Here is a 19,979-nt window from a genome sequence, read left to right on the forward strand (position 1 = left end):
ACACGTAACACCTAAGAAATCCTGCTTTTATGCTAATGTAGACGGGGAGAGTTGAAGCATCAAAGGAAGCCGTGAAGGGAAAAGTTATCAGGCTGTCAGAGATAAGCAACGGAGGTGACACTCAACAACTAGCACGCCTAAGTACCACCGGTGAAGGCAGGGGTGGGAAGGTCTTCCGTTTTGTTTTAGTTAGTAAAGAAAATGATGATACAACCGGAAGTGGGAGATGCTTATTTAAATTAGAAATTGAAGATTATCAATGGGAAAACTAAAGTATTGCTTCAAGAGAATAAAGAATAGGGCCAGTGATTTAGCTCAGTGGTTCCGCTGCCTGCCTTGCAAGCATAAGGAACTGAGTTCGATCTCCGATGCCCAAAAAGGAAAGAAAGAAAGAAAAAGAACATAGAATAAATCAAGTTGAAATGTCTTGTGGGGTATGTTATATAACATCTTAGAGAGAATAAATGTCAAGGTCAAAAAATACATAACTCTTCTAAGAAAAGGGTTGTAAAAGAAGAAATCCAAGACTAGCTAACTAGTTGAGATTCACTGAATTCAGCCATCCAAGGCTTCTGGGGTTTGGAGGGAAAGTGTGTATAAATTATTAAATGCTGCACTCTTGTGGGGTTGTGCGGGTCTTTTTAGAAAGAAAGCGAAAAACATGAAGATAAAATTAAATTCAAAGAAAAGAATTCTTTAGGAAAACAAAAATATTGAAGGATATAAAATTCTTCTTGGGAAGGTTTGCCAAGAAAAAAAATCAGGAGCACTCACATACAAAGAGTGCTGTAATCAAGGACAAGAGGGAGTGGCTCTCCATGTCACTACAGATGTACATGTAGGAGACAGAGCACATGCTGAGGTCCAGGTAAACCCCGGCTCTGTCCAGTTCTAAATTCCCTGCTTTGTGTTGCCACATTCAATACCCATGTTGCTTATCACTTAAAGAATAATTGAAATTGAAAGGACATGGATCATCTCTTTGCAATTTTGGCTTTGTCTGACGGATATAGGTAAAAGAATTTGAGTTAGTTAAGAAACATAATTTAGGGCTGGGGATTTAGCTCAGTGCATTACCGCCTGCCTTGTAAGCTCAGGGACCCGAGGTCAATCCCAGGTACCAAAAGGAAGAGAACAAAAAAAGAAACATAATTTTAAATATATGTAATCCAAATCTGGAGCATTAATATAAAACCTGTAACAGCATAAAAGAAGCCTATGGCAAGTATAACGTATAAGAAAAAAGCAACATGGTAGCCACGTAAGTGTCACATTTCAGTGCAGTCAGGAACCTTAATTCACATGAATGTCAAGGCCAAAAAACCATCAGTGCTTATTTCCCTGAGTAGTAAGGTATAGATTCAGTGCAATCCTCTTCCACTCCTCCATGACAAGTGCTGTGCCCATTTCACATGTGCAAGTTCAGCTCCCAAGGGCTCAGGGACATACGTACCTGGTAGTCCTCCGGACTGGATGCCGTCAAGGACACGCTTCTAAATTCCGCAGCCACCCTTCCCAGGAGGCCCTGTGCACGAACAACCAGTAACTTGACTTCTCCGTCCTCCTCCTGCACAGTGATGTGCGGCACGCTGCTGGCGGGCAGGCTCATGGCGTCCTCCAGCAGGGGAGGTCGCTCTGTGGAGAACTGCAGCAAGCCTGGGGCAAGGGAGACAGGATGCCCTGGGTCACCTACAGGGATCTGCTTTGTTTTTTTTGATACAGGGCCTTAAATTTGGTATCCTCCGGCCTGAGGCTGTGGAAGATTCCTTACTCATCTCAAGCCGCCTTGAAGCACTGTTTTAATCACCAGGCTAAAGCCCTGAAGGCTTTAGAGTAAAAAGATTTTAGTGAAGATTTGCTTAACTTGTTTCTGATATGGAATATGTTTATGTGATTTCACATTAAAACTAAAAATGTTAATTTCCTTGTCTTTACTCAAAGAAAGCTCCCCGCCAAGGAGTATCAAATAAAGGAACACTAAATTTTAAAAATATTTATTTTCAAACACTTACTCATACTTAAATGGTATCTTTGGAATTAATCCTTATTGCAGAACAGGATTAATGACACACTAACAGATTTGCAACACTTTTTTAAAAAATTTATGAAAACCAAAGTGGAGAGCTTTTCTGATTCCCTACCCAGGTATTTTTAACAGTGTTCTTGCTTTCCTTCACAAGAGATATGCTTTTCAACTTAAAAATCTGAATCTAGTCAAGCAAACATCTATGACAGTTCCCCAAGTAAGAAAATTATCACTTTCCAGCACAAAACAGAAATTAATGTAAATGACAGGGATCACATCTTTAAAGCCCAATAAAATATAAATCGCAAAGTACTTCAGTTATTTAGATACTAGTATGCCAGCATGAGGTAATTTATTTTAGATTTTTTAGTAAACATCTGTGATACATAATAACATTCATTCTGCTTTGTATGCATAAGGTAATCTTCAACTGAAGGAATTTTGATAGCCATCAGTGGAAGCACTTTTTTCACTTTAAATAATCCTGAAAAAAACTTGCCAAATTACGTAAATTCAGAAATTGATCTTTGTATCTTTTTTCAGAAGCCATGTTCCCCAACATGGAGGCTTAGAAGTGAGAAGGTCTCCATTGTACTTCAATCCTTTGCAGAAAGTCCCCTCTTAGGAAGGTCTTAGTAAAACCAAGTGCACCTGAGGAGACGGAGTCCTCCTCACAACAGGTGGCTTACCATAGGGATGATCGCTGGCTTTGATGGCGATATCTGTGGTTTCCTTCGCAGGATCTATGCTTGCGCCACTGGTGGGAGTTGAACCCAGTTTCCCATCTCCCGGGACTGCAGAAACCAGAGTCACCCGAAAATACTCATTAAGCTCAGGAATATCATCGTCGAGAACATGTATATTCAGGACCTATAAATGTAAAAATCCAGAGGCATTAGGCCAGAGGAAAACAAAAAGCTAATTGATTGAGTTTAGTTGAGATTACTATTTAACATGACTCTGCTACACAAATTTAGACGTTAAAGAATATATATGTGCATGTACATATACACACATAGAGAAAAAGTGATCTGAGGAAATTAATTCCTTGAACTATAGTGGGTACTGCCATTACCTGAATGTTTGTGCTCTCTAAAAATCCGTCTGCCAATACCTAACGCTCAAAGTGACAATATTACAAACTGGGGCCTCTGGGAGATACGACGTGTTAAAGGTGGAGCCCTGGGGAATGGGAATAGTGTACTGATGAAGGCCCTGGGGAGCTGGGGAAGTTGTCTGCCAGTTCCACCCAGGAGGACACATGAGATGATGCCAGAGCTACGGAGCAGTGAGCCCTCACCGGACACTGGGTCTTTAGCACCTTCATCTTGGACTTCCCAGGCTCTAGAGCAGGGGCGGTACATTTCTGTTGTTCGTACACTCCCCAGCCTGAGGTATTCTGTTACGGCAATCTGAACAGGCTAAGGCGGGTGCTGAAACATGAGATTTTCTTGTAAAAGAAATATAATTAACGTATCATATACGACATATTGATATCCTACATAGGGGTATCATGCCATACGTTCTGTGTACCAAAGACACCAGTAGTACTGACCTCAGGATAGAGAGTGCCCAGTTAAGGAACTGCATGTTTGAGTAGTAAGAAAAAAACAACATATGTATGTCCACTGCCTCTTTAAGAAAAATATGACTTACTAACAATATTATAGAAAGTGGGTTCCATAATGGACTTTAGAAGTGTGGCTGAAGCAATTAGTCCAAAAAGTTATGAAAAGAAGTAGAAATGACTCACAGTAATGCTCTATAAAATTTAAAGCAAAAAAAGTTTCTCCTTCCTTTATTAATCAGACATGCCGTGTCACACACAGTGTGAAGGGTTAGACAAGGCCCCAGTACCCGAGAAGCTTACAATTTATTGTAGAAGACAGAAATAGAGGCAAATATTCAAAAATTTAATGTTAAAATGTCATAATAAAGTCATGTACAAAGTACACCAAAGAAGAAACAACTTTCTCTACTTGGCAAAGGCTTTAGAAAATACTTGTCTGGAATGAGCCCTAAGGGATTTATTACAGATTTGCATAATAATGGGAATGGTATTCCAAGCCAAACACAACCTAGGTGAAAGGCAGAAGTACTGAGGGACTATGGCCTGCAGGGACTGCAATGAGGCCACAAAGGCTGGAGCAGAGCAAAGTGCAAGGGAGCGACCAGGAGCCAGGTCATAGGGATCTTTTATGCTATAAAAAGGAATTTGGACTTCATTCCTCAGAAAGAGGGGAGAATCACAAGCAGGAGAGAGACAGGTACCACGGCCGAATGCGAACAGAGGGGACAGAGCAAGAAAGCATGCAAGAGGATCACTCACTACATCCAATGGAATTCTGAGCCAATAAAACCAAAGACATAAGGGAAGTAAATGGATCCGAGATCCAAGTGGAGGTAGAAGATGCAGGCATAATGAGTGAGGGGTGGAAGAAGGGTGACTTCCTGATTTCTCCCAGAAAGAAGAGGAAACTGGAAACAAATTAAACTTACACGCAGTCTCCAAAATACTGACCACTGGACCTCAGAGAACCTGAAGACTTACGCTTAAAAAATGTTCCTAGAGATTTTGACTCTGTAGATCTGATGAAGAATATGAATTTCACTGTTAATATTCTAAAATGACTTTAAGTACTATACAGCACGGCCAATGTGCTCAAAAAAGAAGTGTTAAAATGGCACTTAATAGCCAAATCATATCATTATTATTGAATTAAAGGGAAAAAGAAATTCAAAGTTTACAGAAGCTAATATTTTAAATAATTATCAACTGAAATGTTTATAACTATTTTATTAACCAATTTGGTTTACTATTATCTCTTCTGAACTGTATATTAAATGTAAGTTACAAAACAAGGGTTCTCAGTTATGTATTTAGTTCATAGTTTTGTCAAGCAGGAACATTAAAAATATTCCACATACTATCATCTTTGATAAAGAGCACTTCAAATTCCAGGACAAACAAGAATAGACAAAGCATTAGAATAAAATATAATTGTGCAAACTGAGTAAATTTAGCTTTCTAGAAACTGACTAGGTGTTCTTATTTTAGTAAACCTTTATCATGAATCCATTTACAGAACAGTGCTGGAGAGGTTTTGCTATAACCTATTTAATTCATTCCTTTATTCTCCCAAATTGATCACTCTTTACCAGCTTTAATTATTCAAAAGTTTTAAGCAGAGTTAAAGCCCTTCAGCTTTTTTTTTTATCCAATTTACTTGTAAGACCCTCAACATTTTCCTTAGATCATTTATTATTTGCCAGTTTTAAGTAAATTTACTATGCATTCCTGATAACTTGTAAGCTATTTACATTTTAATATAAAATTATGGATAGGAATGTTTCAGCATGGTCAACTGAAATATTTTATACCATTATGTGTCCTTGATCCCCTTAGTATTTCAAATTGCTTAAATGGCAAGAAGCAGCAAAGAATTAAAGAACATATCAAGGAAAGCCTTCCTGGAAGGGTTCACCTCAGATCTCTGCCAAGGAAGGAAGGTGACAGTCCCACTGGCGTTAGCAAAATCGTCCACAAGGTAATTGATGCCATCAGATTTGATCTGTGAGATGGTGTAAAACACATGCACGTAGTCCAGGGCTCCTCTCGTGCGCTCCACCACACATGAAATGGTAGAGCCCTCCTCTGCCATCTGAAATTGAACATAAATTAATTATAAGTAAATACCTATTGAAGTCTGTGATAAAATTACAATGCTTTCATGAAATTCTTCTATTATTTATAAACTTAATTCTATAACTTTCTACCTCTTGAAAAGGGGAAGGAGGCCTTTATAAATGGAATCCAAACATACAGTGAATGTTTAAAGGTTTTTTTTTAAGATTTGCATGAAGTCCATTTATATAAAAGACACACCATAATATTTTCATGTAACAGAAGTTGCTGTAAATGTTTTGAGATGATTCAGGATATTAAGCAGCCACAAAAAGACACTCACATATATTTTGACTGCTATGAAACCAAATTTACAATCATTTTGTTTTTTCTAAATGTTCATACGGATAAAGCAAAAAGAATGATCTTTTCATTGTACATGTAGTTCATTCATTTTACTTCCCGTGTGCTAGCCACAGTGCTAAATTTGACAGTTACAGAAGTTTTTGCTCAGAAATAATGCATAATCCTTTCTCTGGGCAAGTGAAAAGCTGGAAGAGGATGACAAACTTGCAACTTAATGATGGTTTCAGCATAGACAGCTGAGCAGGCATGGTGGCAATGAGTAGAGAATCAAATGACAGCAGGAAGAGCTTTCCAGGCATGGACACAGAGCCAATGCAGTGCAGCTGGCGGAGTCACGTTGGGGGTGAAGCAAGTACCACGTGGAAAGCCTCGAGAATGTTAACACGAGGACATGCCAGCTCAGAAAAAGGCATTTTATATCAGGCTTAATGTCTTCTTTACGTTTTTCATACACACATACAGGTATACAAACATGAATATGTGTATTTTTTCAGAAGAGTAAGATTTTGATCTAAACAATTTAAGACAATGATTACAAATTACATGGAGCAAAAAAAGGTGCAACCTTTTAAAACAGATCTTTGAGCTATCAAATTCTCAGGCTTTCAATTTTATACTTATATCAGCAATTACATAAGTTAGAGAAAAAAAGGACTAAAAGTGGACAGGGTTAAAAATACAAATGTTACTATAGAGAATGTCAGTCTTTTCCATGTCAATCTAAGCATCTTCAATTCTTTAAAGCCTGTTTGGTGCAGATATTAGGGCTAGAGAAAACAGATTTGAACTTTGTCTACCAACAGGCCACAGTCAAGACCATTATCAACCAGTGCGAATCCAGTTTTAACCCCCAGGGTTTCCCTGAGGAGCAATAACCCTAACCCTCTATGGCAAACAGTCAGTCCTGGGCAACACTAACTTGGTGGTCACCTGCCTGCTGGTCTTTTGGCACAACAAGTCTAAAACAACCAGGTAATAATTCAGTGGAGCCTTGAGTGTGTCTCCTGGCAGACATGTTCCACTCCCAGCCACTGCCGGAGCCCAAACTTCCAAGTCACTGGAGTCTAAAGCACCAAAGTAGGACACCAGTTCAAGGGGGTCAGTCTCACTTGCACCGCTTGCTGCTCAAGCCTGGGAGTTGCAGTTGTCAGAGACACAGGAGACACCAGCCTGTGAATGTACAACCACAACACACCAGCCCTACAAGAAGCTGGCTGAGCTGGCAACTTGGCTGGGTCTAAAACAGGCCATTCAGACAAGCTGCTTCAGGCAAGGTGGCATATGTTGAGGCCAGGGAACCCAAGACTGCCCGCTGTCGTGCCTCCTTGGCGTAATATGAGTCCTTTGAAGCCAGATGATACAGGTAGCCACATGGTTAGAGCAGGCATTGTTTAAGCTTTCAGATAATGGTGCTGGCAGAAGTACTAGGAAGACAAGTCCAAAAGCTAAACTCTGCACGAAATTCAACAGGAATGAATTGCTGCCTCCTCCAGAATGAAAAATGTGGTTGGGAACAAACTACTACTAAATGGGTTACTGGAAAGTGCTCAGCTTTGGTCCCTGTGGCCTGTTCTTTTGGACAAGCAGCCCCAACAGCTCATGACATCACATTGCAGCATAACCCTCATCCCCGCCATCATGCTGTTAATGGTGCTGTGGTAGCAGGACAATCCGGCCAGTAGGCAAAGAAGCCTCATCTTGACTTCCTCGCTGTTGACAAGCTCTTGACAAAGGCCTCCTCAAACTCAGTGCTTACTCCTAGCACCTTTTCACATGCCCCTGCCCCAAACATCCTTGGTTCTAGTCTGGTTTTGACTCTCCCAAGCCTGGGCCAAGCCTGGGCCAACTGGCTACACAATCAGCTGAGAGGTGCATGTGCTGTTCAACTTTGGGCCATTTCTCCCTCCATACTTGATGAAAAGCTGCGTGGGCTCTTTCTGTCTCTGCCCTCCATCGCTCAGAGACTCCCTGAATGGGCTGGTAGAGAGGCAGCAATGTTCTTCAAAAGCAACAGCATATCAAGCTAAGTCACCTGTGAGGCAGGCGTAAGAGATTTCTCCTCTATCACAGGTTTGTCACAGGCTTTGGGTAAAGATCAAAAACTCTAGGTTCAAATACATCCAGTTTGAAATATCTATTAAAATATCCATAAAGAGATATGTCAAGGTAACAGCTGAAAAAATGAGGGCAGAATTTTATAAAGAGGACAGGATAACATAAATGTGGAAGTCAGTGTATATAATACAAAGTCTGGCATTGGAAGCCATATACTAAGGGATATAAATACGTAGTTATACAACTGATAGTCAAAGCTTGCTGAGACAATGCAGGACAATATTACAGATGGAGAAAAAAGCACCAAGTACATTCAATTCTGATGTAACACTTGTTTCAAAGAAAGCTACACAGAAATACTAACACACCGCCAACCTCTACCAGCTGCCTCAGCTGGACATTGCTACTGCCACAGCCACACTTCTCCGCCTTAGGGTGACACTTCTTCCTCCGTGGATGGATAACCTTCCTTCCACTGCTTCAGCCACACACAGACAGAAGCACTCCTGATGCTTACTTTTACAAGTAAAACTTCACACCTTTTTCGAGGTAATACGCCACACGTAACAGTGTGTAAGTATTAAACATTTAAGGACTGTAATACTGTTTTTATCTCTTTAGGTCTCTTTCTTTCTGAGCGTCACTGTTCCCGAGGAGTGTTGTCCTTGCCCGTCTTCTCCACAACTACAGTGTTTCCCACCACAGAGTCTGGTACAGCACGGCAGCTTCTTGGGACTCGTCCCTCGGGTCCGCAGAAATCACTGTTCTGTGTGTGAGATCCTGCAATCTTACTTAAGAGGTACGAGAGAAAAGGAGGAAGCAGCAAAAGGACCCAGCGGCACGACGGACCCCAGTTGACTTTCTCCTCAGGGTTGTGCACTGGCAGGACGGTACTGAGCAAACCCACGGTGCAGAGCACGGCTCAGAGCTCACGAGTCCTCCCTCCAGTCCTCACTCTCTTCTCAAAGGCCTCAGGTCACACGGCCGGGGTGGGGTACATGGTCTCCGGTAACACAGTAAGTGCTAAAATGGTACTGTTTCTTCTCCAGCAACATCCGTAATAATCTGCAAAAAATTCCCTCACTCTTGCACTTTTTTTTTTTTCAGCTTTAATTGAGTTTATTGGTACATTTTAGGGATACAGTGCAGTTACATTCATCGTTGGGATCTTGTACCTCTACATGACAGGTCTTGGTTCTCATTTTTTCCCCTTACCCCTGCCCTCCCTTCACCCCCTCCTCCCAAATATTTCCTCTTTTGAATCAGAATTTGCCAAATCCTTTGATCAGCAGAAGAGCAGTAATAAAGGTAAGCAGTAAGAATCGTTTTTTAGATCTACCCAGAAAAACAATTCAGTATTCTGAGCCATAAACTGGCCCTCATTGTTGAAATAGAAGATTAAAGCCAAACAATTACAAAGCCAATTAATTTTTAATTTCATGTCATGCTTGGGTGATGATCTGTGATATCAGATTATATCAGTATCACTTGTATGTAAAGAAATCTATTCACATAACATATGGCAGGCACTTAAAAATAGACACAGTCTAAATTGAAGTAATAGTCTTATCTTCACAAAGATCTTCCTAAACTGTCTCTAAATTGATTTTTAAATCATGTTTTTAAACATAAAATATTAAATGCTAGTATAAAAAGTAAAATGAATTTCTAGAATCACTAAGAAAAGCAATCTCATTAATTTATAAATATGTATACAGAATAATAAAAGATGGGAGGAAACATGAAAATACAGTTGGTTCCATCCACCTGAAATCCAAAGGACTATGTGACATGTCTTCTTAGGGCTCTAAAGTACACAAAGTTTATTTACCCTCTGAAATTTAATTTATTAAGGACAGGGGAAAAAATGAGAACCGAGACCTGTCATGTAAAGGTACAAGATCCCAATAATGAACGTAACTGCACTGTATACCTAAAATGTACCAATAAACTCAATAAAAGAAAAAAACTTACTAAGTACCTGCCTTATAACTGGTAAGGACCACACATATCAAAAAATAATTAACGTCTCTCTCCATAAACCAAGCAGAAAACCATGTCACATTCTATATATGGTCACTTAAGATGTAAAACTTACTTACTGAGTTACGCAGTTTTTCTAAATGTTGACACATTTCATCATACAAAATAATCAGTCAGTCTTATCTGAAGTCTCTTAAGTATTGGGAAACAGCCAAGTTCACTTTGGAGGATTACAAAATACAAGTTTTCATTTGAAAGATAAAAATTTTTATTAACAGTAAGTGCTGTCAGTTGTTTTTCATGTAAAGAATGGTTCATTCCATCTATTTTCACGAAAATGTCTGCCATATACCCTAGTCTGAAAAAACCAAAATGGGTCATTTTTTTCAAATAAATGTGGCATTCCATGGAAAAAGCATCTACTTCAATTCGTGCATCAAAATCTGTACAAAGCACTTACTTAAAACACCTAAGATGTTCAGAGAATACAGCAGAAGTACTTTATTTGTGTCTCTCATTCCATGACAGGAAATAATCAAGACAGAGAAATCCATGGGTTGACATTTTTTTAAATCTAACAGTTCTACTGCTCCATGGAGATATCTGTAAGTGAAATTAGCACTTCCTAAGCAACGGGGGTGTGTGGTGGTCAATGACATGGGCGTCGACCTTGTGTCACGCAAAGGCAACAGAGGCCAGCAGGCTTACCCACAATTTCTTTAGCAATACAAAACGTCAATAAAAAGAGAAAAGTAAATATCTTAGTATCTGTAACAACGTTAGGTTTGACTTTGTGGCCCCTGTGAAAGGACCTTAGGAAATGTCAGGGGTCCTCAGGCCCCTGAGAACGACTTCAGTAAGCAATCAATAAATATTGGTGGTGATGATGATAATAAAAATATTAAAGACTCGTCTTCAAATCACATCAAGATAAAAGTAGGAATTCTGTTTCTATTCTTAACATTTTCAAGAATGAAAATCCTATAATCTTCTTGGTAATCAAAACTCAAAGATAAATTTCATAGACTCAAGATCAATTTTCCTATATTATCCTTCTAAACATTTTTATTTTCAATATAGATACTTTCTACTTCTATTTCATGTATACTTAAAAAAAAACAATTTTATTTCCTTTTTCTTTGTAGCATTTCAGTCTAGGCACTATGGCCTATAGCAGGGAAATTCTCTCTTCTGTAATGTTATGGTTTAGATCTAAAATGGTGCCCAAAGCCTCACGTGTCTGGAAGGTGACTGGATTATGAAGTAATACAGCTGACTTGCTGTGAGAAAGTAGGGTCTGGTTGAAGATAGGTCACTGGGGGTGTGCCCTAGAAAAGTATCCCCCTGCCCCTTGACTTGGTACTTTCTGGCTGCCATGAAATGAACAGCTTTGCCTCTACTCTGCCCCTCTTCCATACCCTCCTGCCCTGGAACCGGTAACTTTGGACTAAATATATGAGTCAAAATAAACCAACCCTTCTTCATGTTATTGGTGGCAGGCATTTTATCCCAGACATGAGGAAAGTGACTAAACCAAACAATGAAAGGCTTGACAGGTCCGGTTCCAGTTCAGGAATGGACCAATAGGGACAGACAAGTTTGCATAACTAATAACTAAACCAGCATCACTCACTTTCTACCAATGGAATGTGTAAGATGAGCCACCACTGAAAACTTCACTATAATGCTTCAGAAAACCAGAGAAATACTAAAGAACCATTTCTTACTCTAGAAAGGGTTAAAAAGTTTGCTAGGTATTTTTTTTTTTCAGTTTGATTGTTTACGTAGTTTAACGAATCTAAATGTGTCTAGTATCTGAACTGTTATATGCCTTTTCATGTTTTGCTATTAAGTATATTCATGAGTTTTAACACAGGTTTACTGAGCACCTACTATACTCTACTTTGTGTTGGTATCAAAAATACAAAAATGGAAAATAAGAGCTCAGTACATGCACAGCTCTTACGTATTTGTGACAGAGGGACAGCCAGTAAATAAGTAGATTTATAAATAACAGAAAGAATTTGAGAATATGATCAATGCTACAGAAAAAAGTAAAACCATGGATGGATGAAGTGTAACAAGCTGGAAAAGATAATTCTTTACTTTAAATAAGATTTTCACCGCGGCTATGTCTTTGGAGCTGAGATTCCAAATATTATGTAGAGTAAAAGCAGTGCAAGTGGAAGTTGCTGAGGGTTGCTGCCTTGAGATTGGAACTTCAACAAGACAAGTCAGACTGAAACACATTGACCAAGGGACGGAATGAGCCCAGATTGGTCACAGCCACAGGCAGGGGTCAGATCTTAAGGGAATCTCACCTGACATGATACTACAGTGGTTCTTGCACCAGACAAAAGCTATCTGTCTTTTCAAGAATACAGACAATAATACTGAACACACAGACAAAAAGACAACAGGTTAGGAGTCATAAGACCTGTGTTCGAATTCTAATGCTTCCCTTTGTATCTCGGAAGCAAATAGAAAATGCAGATTCATCACCACTAATAACCACCAAGATCTGAACCAGGCATTTGACTTGATCTTGTTTCATTTAACACAATTTAGATGAGTTACTTCTCAGGCTTCCAAACCTCAGACATGGAGCGTAGTACTATGTGTTGCACTTACACTATGGATTATCTAGAAGGTGAGTAAAATTAATCTATAGAAGCTTTCTGATGGCTGAATATCCATTTCTAGGCATTATCGCCACAGGCAAACATACTTTCTTTCTAAGTTGTAGGCTTGTATAATGTTTATTGTCCCTGGTGTAGAATGCTCTACTTCTGATGTAAAAAAGAGTACCCTTTGAGGACTTCTCTCATGATTGCTGCCAGAGGTAAAGGGGCAATGTGACATTCCACAAAGCCAGGCATGCCAGTGTAAGGGATCTGTATATTTTTTCCACATTCTACTCATCCCTGTTTTGTTCTCATTTTTATTAATGCATATTAACTGTATCAAATATTGGATTTCATTGTAATTTTTTTCTTATTTGTACTATGTAACATATTACAATCACATCCATTTTACCTTTTCTTAATCATTTCAACGTACATACACACCCTTCTAAACCTACTAGAGTCAACTTGCAAAGGAAAAGGCTCTTGTTTCTTGGCAGCCTTTTATGAACATCAACCTGTCACCGTCACACAACACCTGTGAAATAGTTTCATAAGATCTCAAGTGATATAGGAAACCAAGATGATTACAAATCTTTGAAAACTTACAAAGAACTGATAAGCACAGTAAAGCAATCTAATGAATTACATTGCAATCAGTAAAGCAATCTAATGAATTACATTGGCCAAGGTGGTCAGTAAGAAAGGCATTTGCATCCAGCATGGCAGAATGTCATAACTGTTTGTTTCACAAATGAAAAAGTACCCCCTCAATCACATGTGAAGAAAGTTGCTTTAATCATTATTTATAGAATTTTTAATACATATCATTTTACTTATTTATGATATCCAAAACAGTAGCCGAAATTCAACTGCATATAGTATATAATTATGCATTATTTTAAAGTGCATTAACCATAAAGGTAATTGCTAAGATTTATTTGCTAACTTGTTATGACTTCTGACAACTCATTAAGCTTATTTAAACTGTGATCTCCTAAGAGTAGGGACTGTATTACATATTTGCAAACACTGGCTGTAGCACGCTTCTGGATGTAGCTGCTTGAGCAATCCTACCAAATGGAAGAAAGCTCAGTCCCAAACAAATACACTTGAAATGAATTCCTAACCCTAAATCTTTAAGCTCACTACTTACCTCTGGTATACAGCCTCCTGTGAAACCAAACAGGCCATTGGCATTGTCACTCTTTTGTATTACTAATCTTGCCGTCGTATTTTCTTCAGAAATGTGAGCTCCTCCATTCACAGAAACTAGTTTAAGAATGAATAATTCTTCTCCTTCCTCTTCATTGTCATCTCTTGCAGAAACTATAAATGATTTGTTGGTTTCTCCCTGCCTGAACTCCAGATATCCAGAAATAGGGTGTAAATCATTCTTCGCAGGCACAGCATGAAGTTCATAAATCTCCTCCCGGGTCAGTTTCCGCTCATAGGCCCTCACGTCCTGCATCACACCTGTAAATCTGTCACGGCCGTTCATGCCAGCCCCAATTCTCAGTATCCCAGGACCTGAAAGCAGACACGAGTCTAAATGCTACAATATCCACAAATATCCTGTCCGAAATTTCAACGGTGATTCAGAAAATGAGACTGATTTAATGAAATATATTTTGATGTATAACACTTGCATAACCACTGTACTGTCAAATAAAGGTTACATTCTACAATGGTAAAAATGACTAATCACTATGATTTATGATATTTTATACTAAAAAACTGGTAAATATCTGCAAATTATATGATGTCCTTAAAGGGACCATCACTCAGTCTGTCAAAAGCATTTGACAGAAAATAACTAAATATATACATACATACACTATCGATGCATGTATGTGGCATGATAGACATTTAAACATTTCTATATTTTTAATCAACTTGCACATCATAAGATAGAATGATGTAGCTCAGTCATAATTTAAATGTTAGCATTACTATTATTTGAGAATTTCAAAGCTTAATGTGTTAGAAACTCATTCTGAGTTAGAAAATTTAGCAAAAAAAAAAAGCTTCTGTGGGTCAAAACTATCTTTGCAATATAATGAATAAAATAAATACAGAAATGGAAGTATTTCTTCCCAGAAATATTATATGCAAGTATTAGAGACTTTTTATAATAACAACATGCAGCCCAGCTCACTCAATACAATAATTTTCAGGATTTTACCAGCTCTGACTTCTTTCTTCTGCCATCTCTAATAACTCACATCAGATGAAAGCTTGGTAGTGATTTTGGGAAAAAAAAAGTACAAGTACTATTTCCTCTCCATGGTCTCCGTGAAGGCAGTTTACAAATTCCTTCCTGTCAGGTGGCTTTTAGAGTCGTCCCACGGACTGCACATTTTCACGATTGCTCCCATGCCTACTTCAGACTACTTTCCATTCCTGCCTGCCCAGCAAACCAGAAGCTGTCCTTCACCAGAACTGAACGGATAGGGTGTCCTACACGTCTCTCCTGTTAAACTATCCAGCAACTGTATGATTCCCCTTTGTTCTCATCAAACTATGCCCTGAGTTTGACCAGTTGAGACACTATATACCAGTATGGCGAACCTTGCAGAGCTTTCAATGATACAAACGGACCCCTGCAGCACGTGTGCCATAGGTGCGCCACCTTCACCACTGCTATATTCTCAGGGTATAGAAACAATCATGTCTCTTTTAATTTTACTTCCAAGATATACTAAAAGGAACATTGACTTAGGAGTTAAAAGCTTAAATTCAAGTCTTGGCTCCTGTCTTGGCTGTGAATGTTGCCTTAATTTATTTACCGATTTTGACTTCTATTTCCTTATCTATTAAATATACGATGAAGTATATTGCAAAGTCCAATTTTGGCAATATATGTAGAAACACCTTATAAATGTAAAAATACTACACAAATTAGAGGCGTTCTGAACACTTTCCTTCTATCACTAATCCTCTGAAGCAAAATCATTTCTCTAACTTCAGTGTCAACTACTTAAGTCATAAGATAAATAATCCAAAATAAGAAAGCTGTAAAGATAATCAGTACATACATAATTTCTTTATCCACTCATCTATTAAACAAATAGAAGGATTCTGTATCTTGGCATCTTTCTTTCTTACCTCACTACTAGGACAAAATACCCAAAAACCAAAACTGAAAGTAGTAGTTTATTTTAGCTCACAGTTTATAGAGGTTTTAGTCCATAGTTGGGAGGTACAGCACGGTGAAAGGGCCTTGGCAGAGGAGAGCTGATTGTTAGTGATGTTTAGCACTTTTTCATATACTTGCAGGTCATTTGTGTAACCTCTTCAGAGAAATGTGTGTTCAGATAATCTGTGTACTTTTCAGTTGGATTTTTTTCCATATATATATGTATGTGTGTGTATATATATACATATATATATATATGTTTATATACACACACACACATACATATATATATATATATGATTATGGGAAATTAATCCCTAGTTGAATAGTTTGCACATAGTTTCTCTCATTCTGTACGTTGTCTCTTCACTATATCGATTATTTCCTATGCTATACAAAAACTTTTTGTTTAAAGTAATTAATTCAGTTTGTCAATTTTTGCTTATGCTGCCTGGACGTTTGAAGCTATCAAAAACTTTTTGCCCAGACCATTGTTCTAAACATTTTGCTCTATATTTTTTTTCAGTACATTCAAAGTGTCAGTTCTCTCATTTCAGTCTTTATCTATTTTTGAGCTGTGAATATGGTGAGAGGGATTTAGCTTCTTCCTTCTGCGTATGCATATTCAGTATTCTTAGCACCATTTTTTGGAAGAGATTTTCCTTTGTCCAACACAGGATCTTGCTGTCTTTGTTAAAAGCCATTTGGCTGTGAATATATGGACTAATTTCTGGTTTCTCTACTCTACTCCATTGGCACATGCATCACGCCATCTTGATTATTATCATCTTTTATTCTTGGGGTCAGGAGTTATAATGACTCCAGCTTTGCTCTTTTGGCTCAGGATTCTTTAAGCTACTCAGGATCTTTTGGTGTTCAGATTTTACAAATTTTTTTTTTTCTGTGATGATGTCATGTGTAATTTAATAAGAATTGCTTTAAATCTGTAGATTCCTTTGGGTGGTATGCATATTTTAACAACATTAATTCTTCCATTCCATGACCTTGAGATAGCTATTTTTTCTGTTTTCAATTTCTTCATCAGTGTTTTGTAATCTGCATTGCAGAAATCATTTACTTTCTTGGTTAAATTTATTTCCAAGGTATTTTTATTATTATTATAGCTCTTTGAATGGGATTGCTTTATTGTCTTTTTTCTCATTAAATTGATTATTGTGTATTCCCCAGACCCATGGGGGAAGAGATACTCATTTTGGTATGTTGACTTTGTTCATCATTTTTAATAGGTTTTGTTGTTGTTGTTTTTGTTTTTGGTGAAGTCTCAGATTTTTCTGCACATGAAATCAAATCTATAATCAAGGATAATTTGACCTCCTTTCCTACTTAGAACTCCTATTTCTTATTTTATTGCTGTAGCTAAGAATTTAAATACTATATTAAATAAGAATGGTAAATGTGGACATTCTTGACTTGTCCCTGGTCTTAGAAAAAAATGACTTTAGCATTTCTCTATGCAGAATGACATAAGCTACAGGTTGCCATTTTTTCTTGCTTTAATTTTCTTATTAGTATTTACTTTCTATATGTAATTGTTGATGGTTTTTAATCATAAAGGGATATCGAACTTTTCTGAATGTTTTTCTATTAAGATTATCATATAGGTTTCAATATTTTATTCTCTAGATGTAATATGCGTATCAATTTGCATATTTTGAATCAATCATCCCACTTGATTATGGTATACAATGCTTTTTATATGCTGTTAGATTCAATTTCCTAGAGGATTTTGCATGTCTGTTCATTAGATATTGACCTGTAGTTTTCTGTGTACTTTCTTGTCTGGTTTTAATATTATGGTAATTCATACCTCATAGGATGAATTTAGAAGGGTTCCTCCACTTTCAATTCTTTGGAACAGTTTGAGGATAACTGCCATTATTTCTTTAAAAGTTTGGTAAAATTCATCAGTGAAGCCATCCAGACCTCAGCTTTTCTTTTCTGGGAACCTTGCTGTTGGTAGTGGTGGATTTTTGTTTGTTTTCTTCTTGAGACAGGAGGTCTTGCTACATAGTTCAAGTTGGCCTTGAACTATGTCACCCAAGCTGTCCTTGAACTCATGAAGATTCTCCTGACTCAGCCTCCTGAATGCTGGGATGACAGATGTGCACATCCAGCTGGACACTTTATCACCAATTCAATCTCATTGCTTGCTACTGAATAGTTTGCTTTTTTTGTTTGTTTCCCCTGGTTCAGTTTTGGTAGATTGTATGTGTCCAGAAATTTGTATTTCTTCTAGGTTTTCCAATTTTTTTTTTTTTTTTTTGCATCATAACAGTCGTTAATGATCCTTGGTACTTTTGTGGTATCAGATGCAATGTGTCCTATTTCTCTTCTAATTTTATTTAGGTCCTTTCTCTGTTTATCTTTACTTAACTGATGTTGCATGTCATGCTTTTAACCTCTATTTTGTGCATTTCCTCTCTTTCTTTCCTTTTACTAATTTAGGGTTTGGTTGGCTCTTGCTTTCCTACTTCCGTGAGTCACACTGTTATGCAGTATATTTTAAATCTTTTTTTCCCTCAAGGAAGCACTTAGTGCTATAAACTTTCCTCTTAATAACTGCATTTGCTGCATCCCATAGGTTTTAATATATGAGGGATTTATTCCCATTTAAGAATTTTTTAAATTCTTCGACTTCATTGACTGACTTTTCAAGAGAATAATGTTTAAAATCTATATTTTTGTACAATTTCTATAGTTCCTCTTATTAATTTCTAGCTGTATTCAATTGTGCTCAGAGAAGATATGTTTAATTTCAATTTAGTTTCAATTTTGGAGGTTTTCTTGTTTTTCTAGAAGTCACTGTGTGCTCTAACACATGGTGTATCTAGAATTGTCTGTGTGCTGATGAGAATAATATGCAATCTGTAGCTGCTGGATAATATATTCTATAAGTATCTATTAAGTCTATTTGATCCACAGTACATTTTCTTTTTTTTGGTGCCAGGGATCGAACTCGGGCCCTGGTGCTTGCAAGGCAGGTGGCAGAACCACTGAGCCAAACTCCCCGCCCTGTCCACAGTACATTTTAACTCTAACATTCCTTTGCTAATTTCTTTCGGTCTAGGCCCCTCATCTATTGATTAAATTGGGGGGTTGAAGTCCTCTTCTATAGCGGTCTTTCTTTCCAAATAGATCTAATACTATTTCCTTTATGTAATTGGGTGTCACACTGTTGAGTACATATATGATTGCCACATATCTTATCGAATTACTCTTTAACATTAGTGATCTTAGACTCTTTACCTCTTTAAATTTAAAGTCTATTTTATATAACTAATTCTTGAATTTTTTGTTTATTTGGTTGGTTAGTTTTGGTTCTGTTTGCATAGTATATCTTTTTCCATTTCTTTCAGTAGGTGTATCTTTATTGGTGAAGTGACTTTCCTGTGGACAGAATAGCATTGAGTCTAATTCCTTAATCCACTCACCCAGTCTGGTTGTTTTGAGAAATTTAATCCATCATATTGAAGGTTATTACTGATACGTAAATGCAACACACCTGCCATTCTGGTTTGTTCCTTTTTTTCTCCCTGATTTGTGTATGTATTCCTTTCTTCTCTTGCTGTTTACCTTTGTGGTTTGATAGTTCTCCCTATTAATAAAATTCAATCCTTTTTCTTTTGTATGTATGTGCCACTGTTGAGTTTTGTAGTTTTTACAAGATTCAATTTTTAATGAGTCAACAAATTAAAAAGCACATTTCATAACTATAACAAGAAAATAAAATTACAGAAATTGTATGAATTCCTCACTGAATGTTTACAGGCAGCCTATATACTCACAACCTTCCATAATTCCACAACATAATTAAACAGAAAGTCTAATTCCATAACTGTAAACAGAAAGTCTACAGTGGTAGTAGTCAATTCCTCACACCAAATGCTTACATGCACACTTTGCGTGACTACATTATGTGTCAATGATCTTTAATGTGATAAACTTGTCTCTTGCTTCTTCATTTGTCCAATCTTGGTTGGACTGATGACACTGCCACTCTTGGGGGATAATATATGTTTAAGCTATTTCTATGCTTTGTTTAATGGGAAGCCCTGTATTCACTTTTGATTTTAAATCTAATTCTTCTTTAACTTTATGCCCACCACCCTCTACTTCCATCAATGCGGAACCAGCGCGGCT

General features: G+C 37.6%; 1 protein-coding gene across 1 annotated transcript in view; it reads right to left on the minus strand.

Moving 5' to 3' along the window:
• Adgrv1 (adhesion G protein-coupled receptor V1) overlaps positions 1-19,979 on the minus strand; it is a 405,831-nt gene that overhangs the window by 350,180 nt on the left and 35,672 nt on the right. Inside the window, exons 21-24 of the mRNA XM_033767703.1 lie at positions 13,836-14,209; positions 5,512-5,688; positions 2,716-2,896; positions 1,454-1,656 (exon numbers count right to left, since the gene is read on the minus strand). Coding sequence (XP_033623594.1) covers positions 1,454-1,656; positions 2,716-2,896; positions 5,512-5,688; positions 13,836-14,209 — 935 coding nt within the window. The remainder of the gene's footprint in view (positions 1-1,453; positions 1,657-2,715; positions 2,897-5,511; positions 5,689-13,835; positions 14,210-19,979) is intronic.

Source organism: Fukomys damarensis, unplaced genomic scaffold (genome assembly GCF_012274545.1).
Source record: "Fukomys damarensis isolate Sample0158 unplaced genomic scaffold, DMR_v1.0_HiC HiC_scaffold_3, whole genome shotgun sequence".
NCBI classification, from domain to species: domain Eukaryota; kingdom Metazoa; phylum Chordata; class Mammalia; order Rodentia; family Bathyergidae; genus Fukomys; species Fukomys damarensis.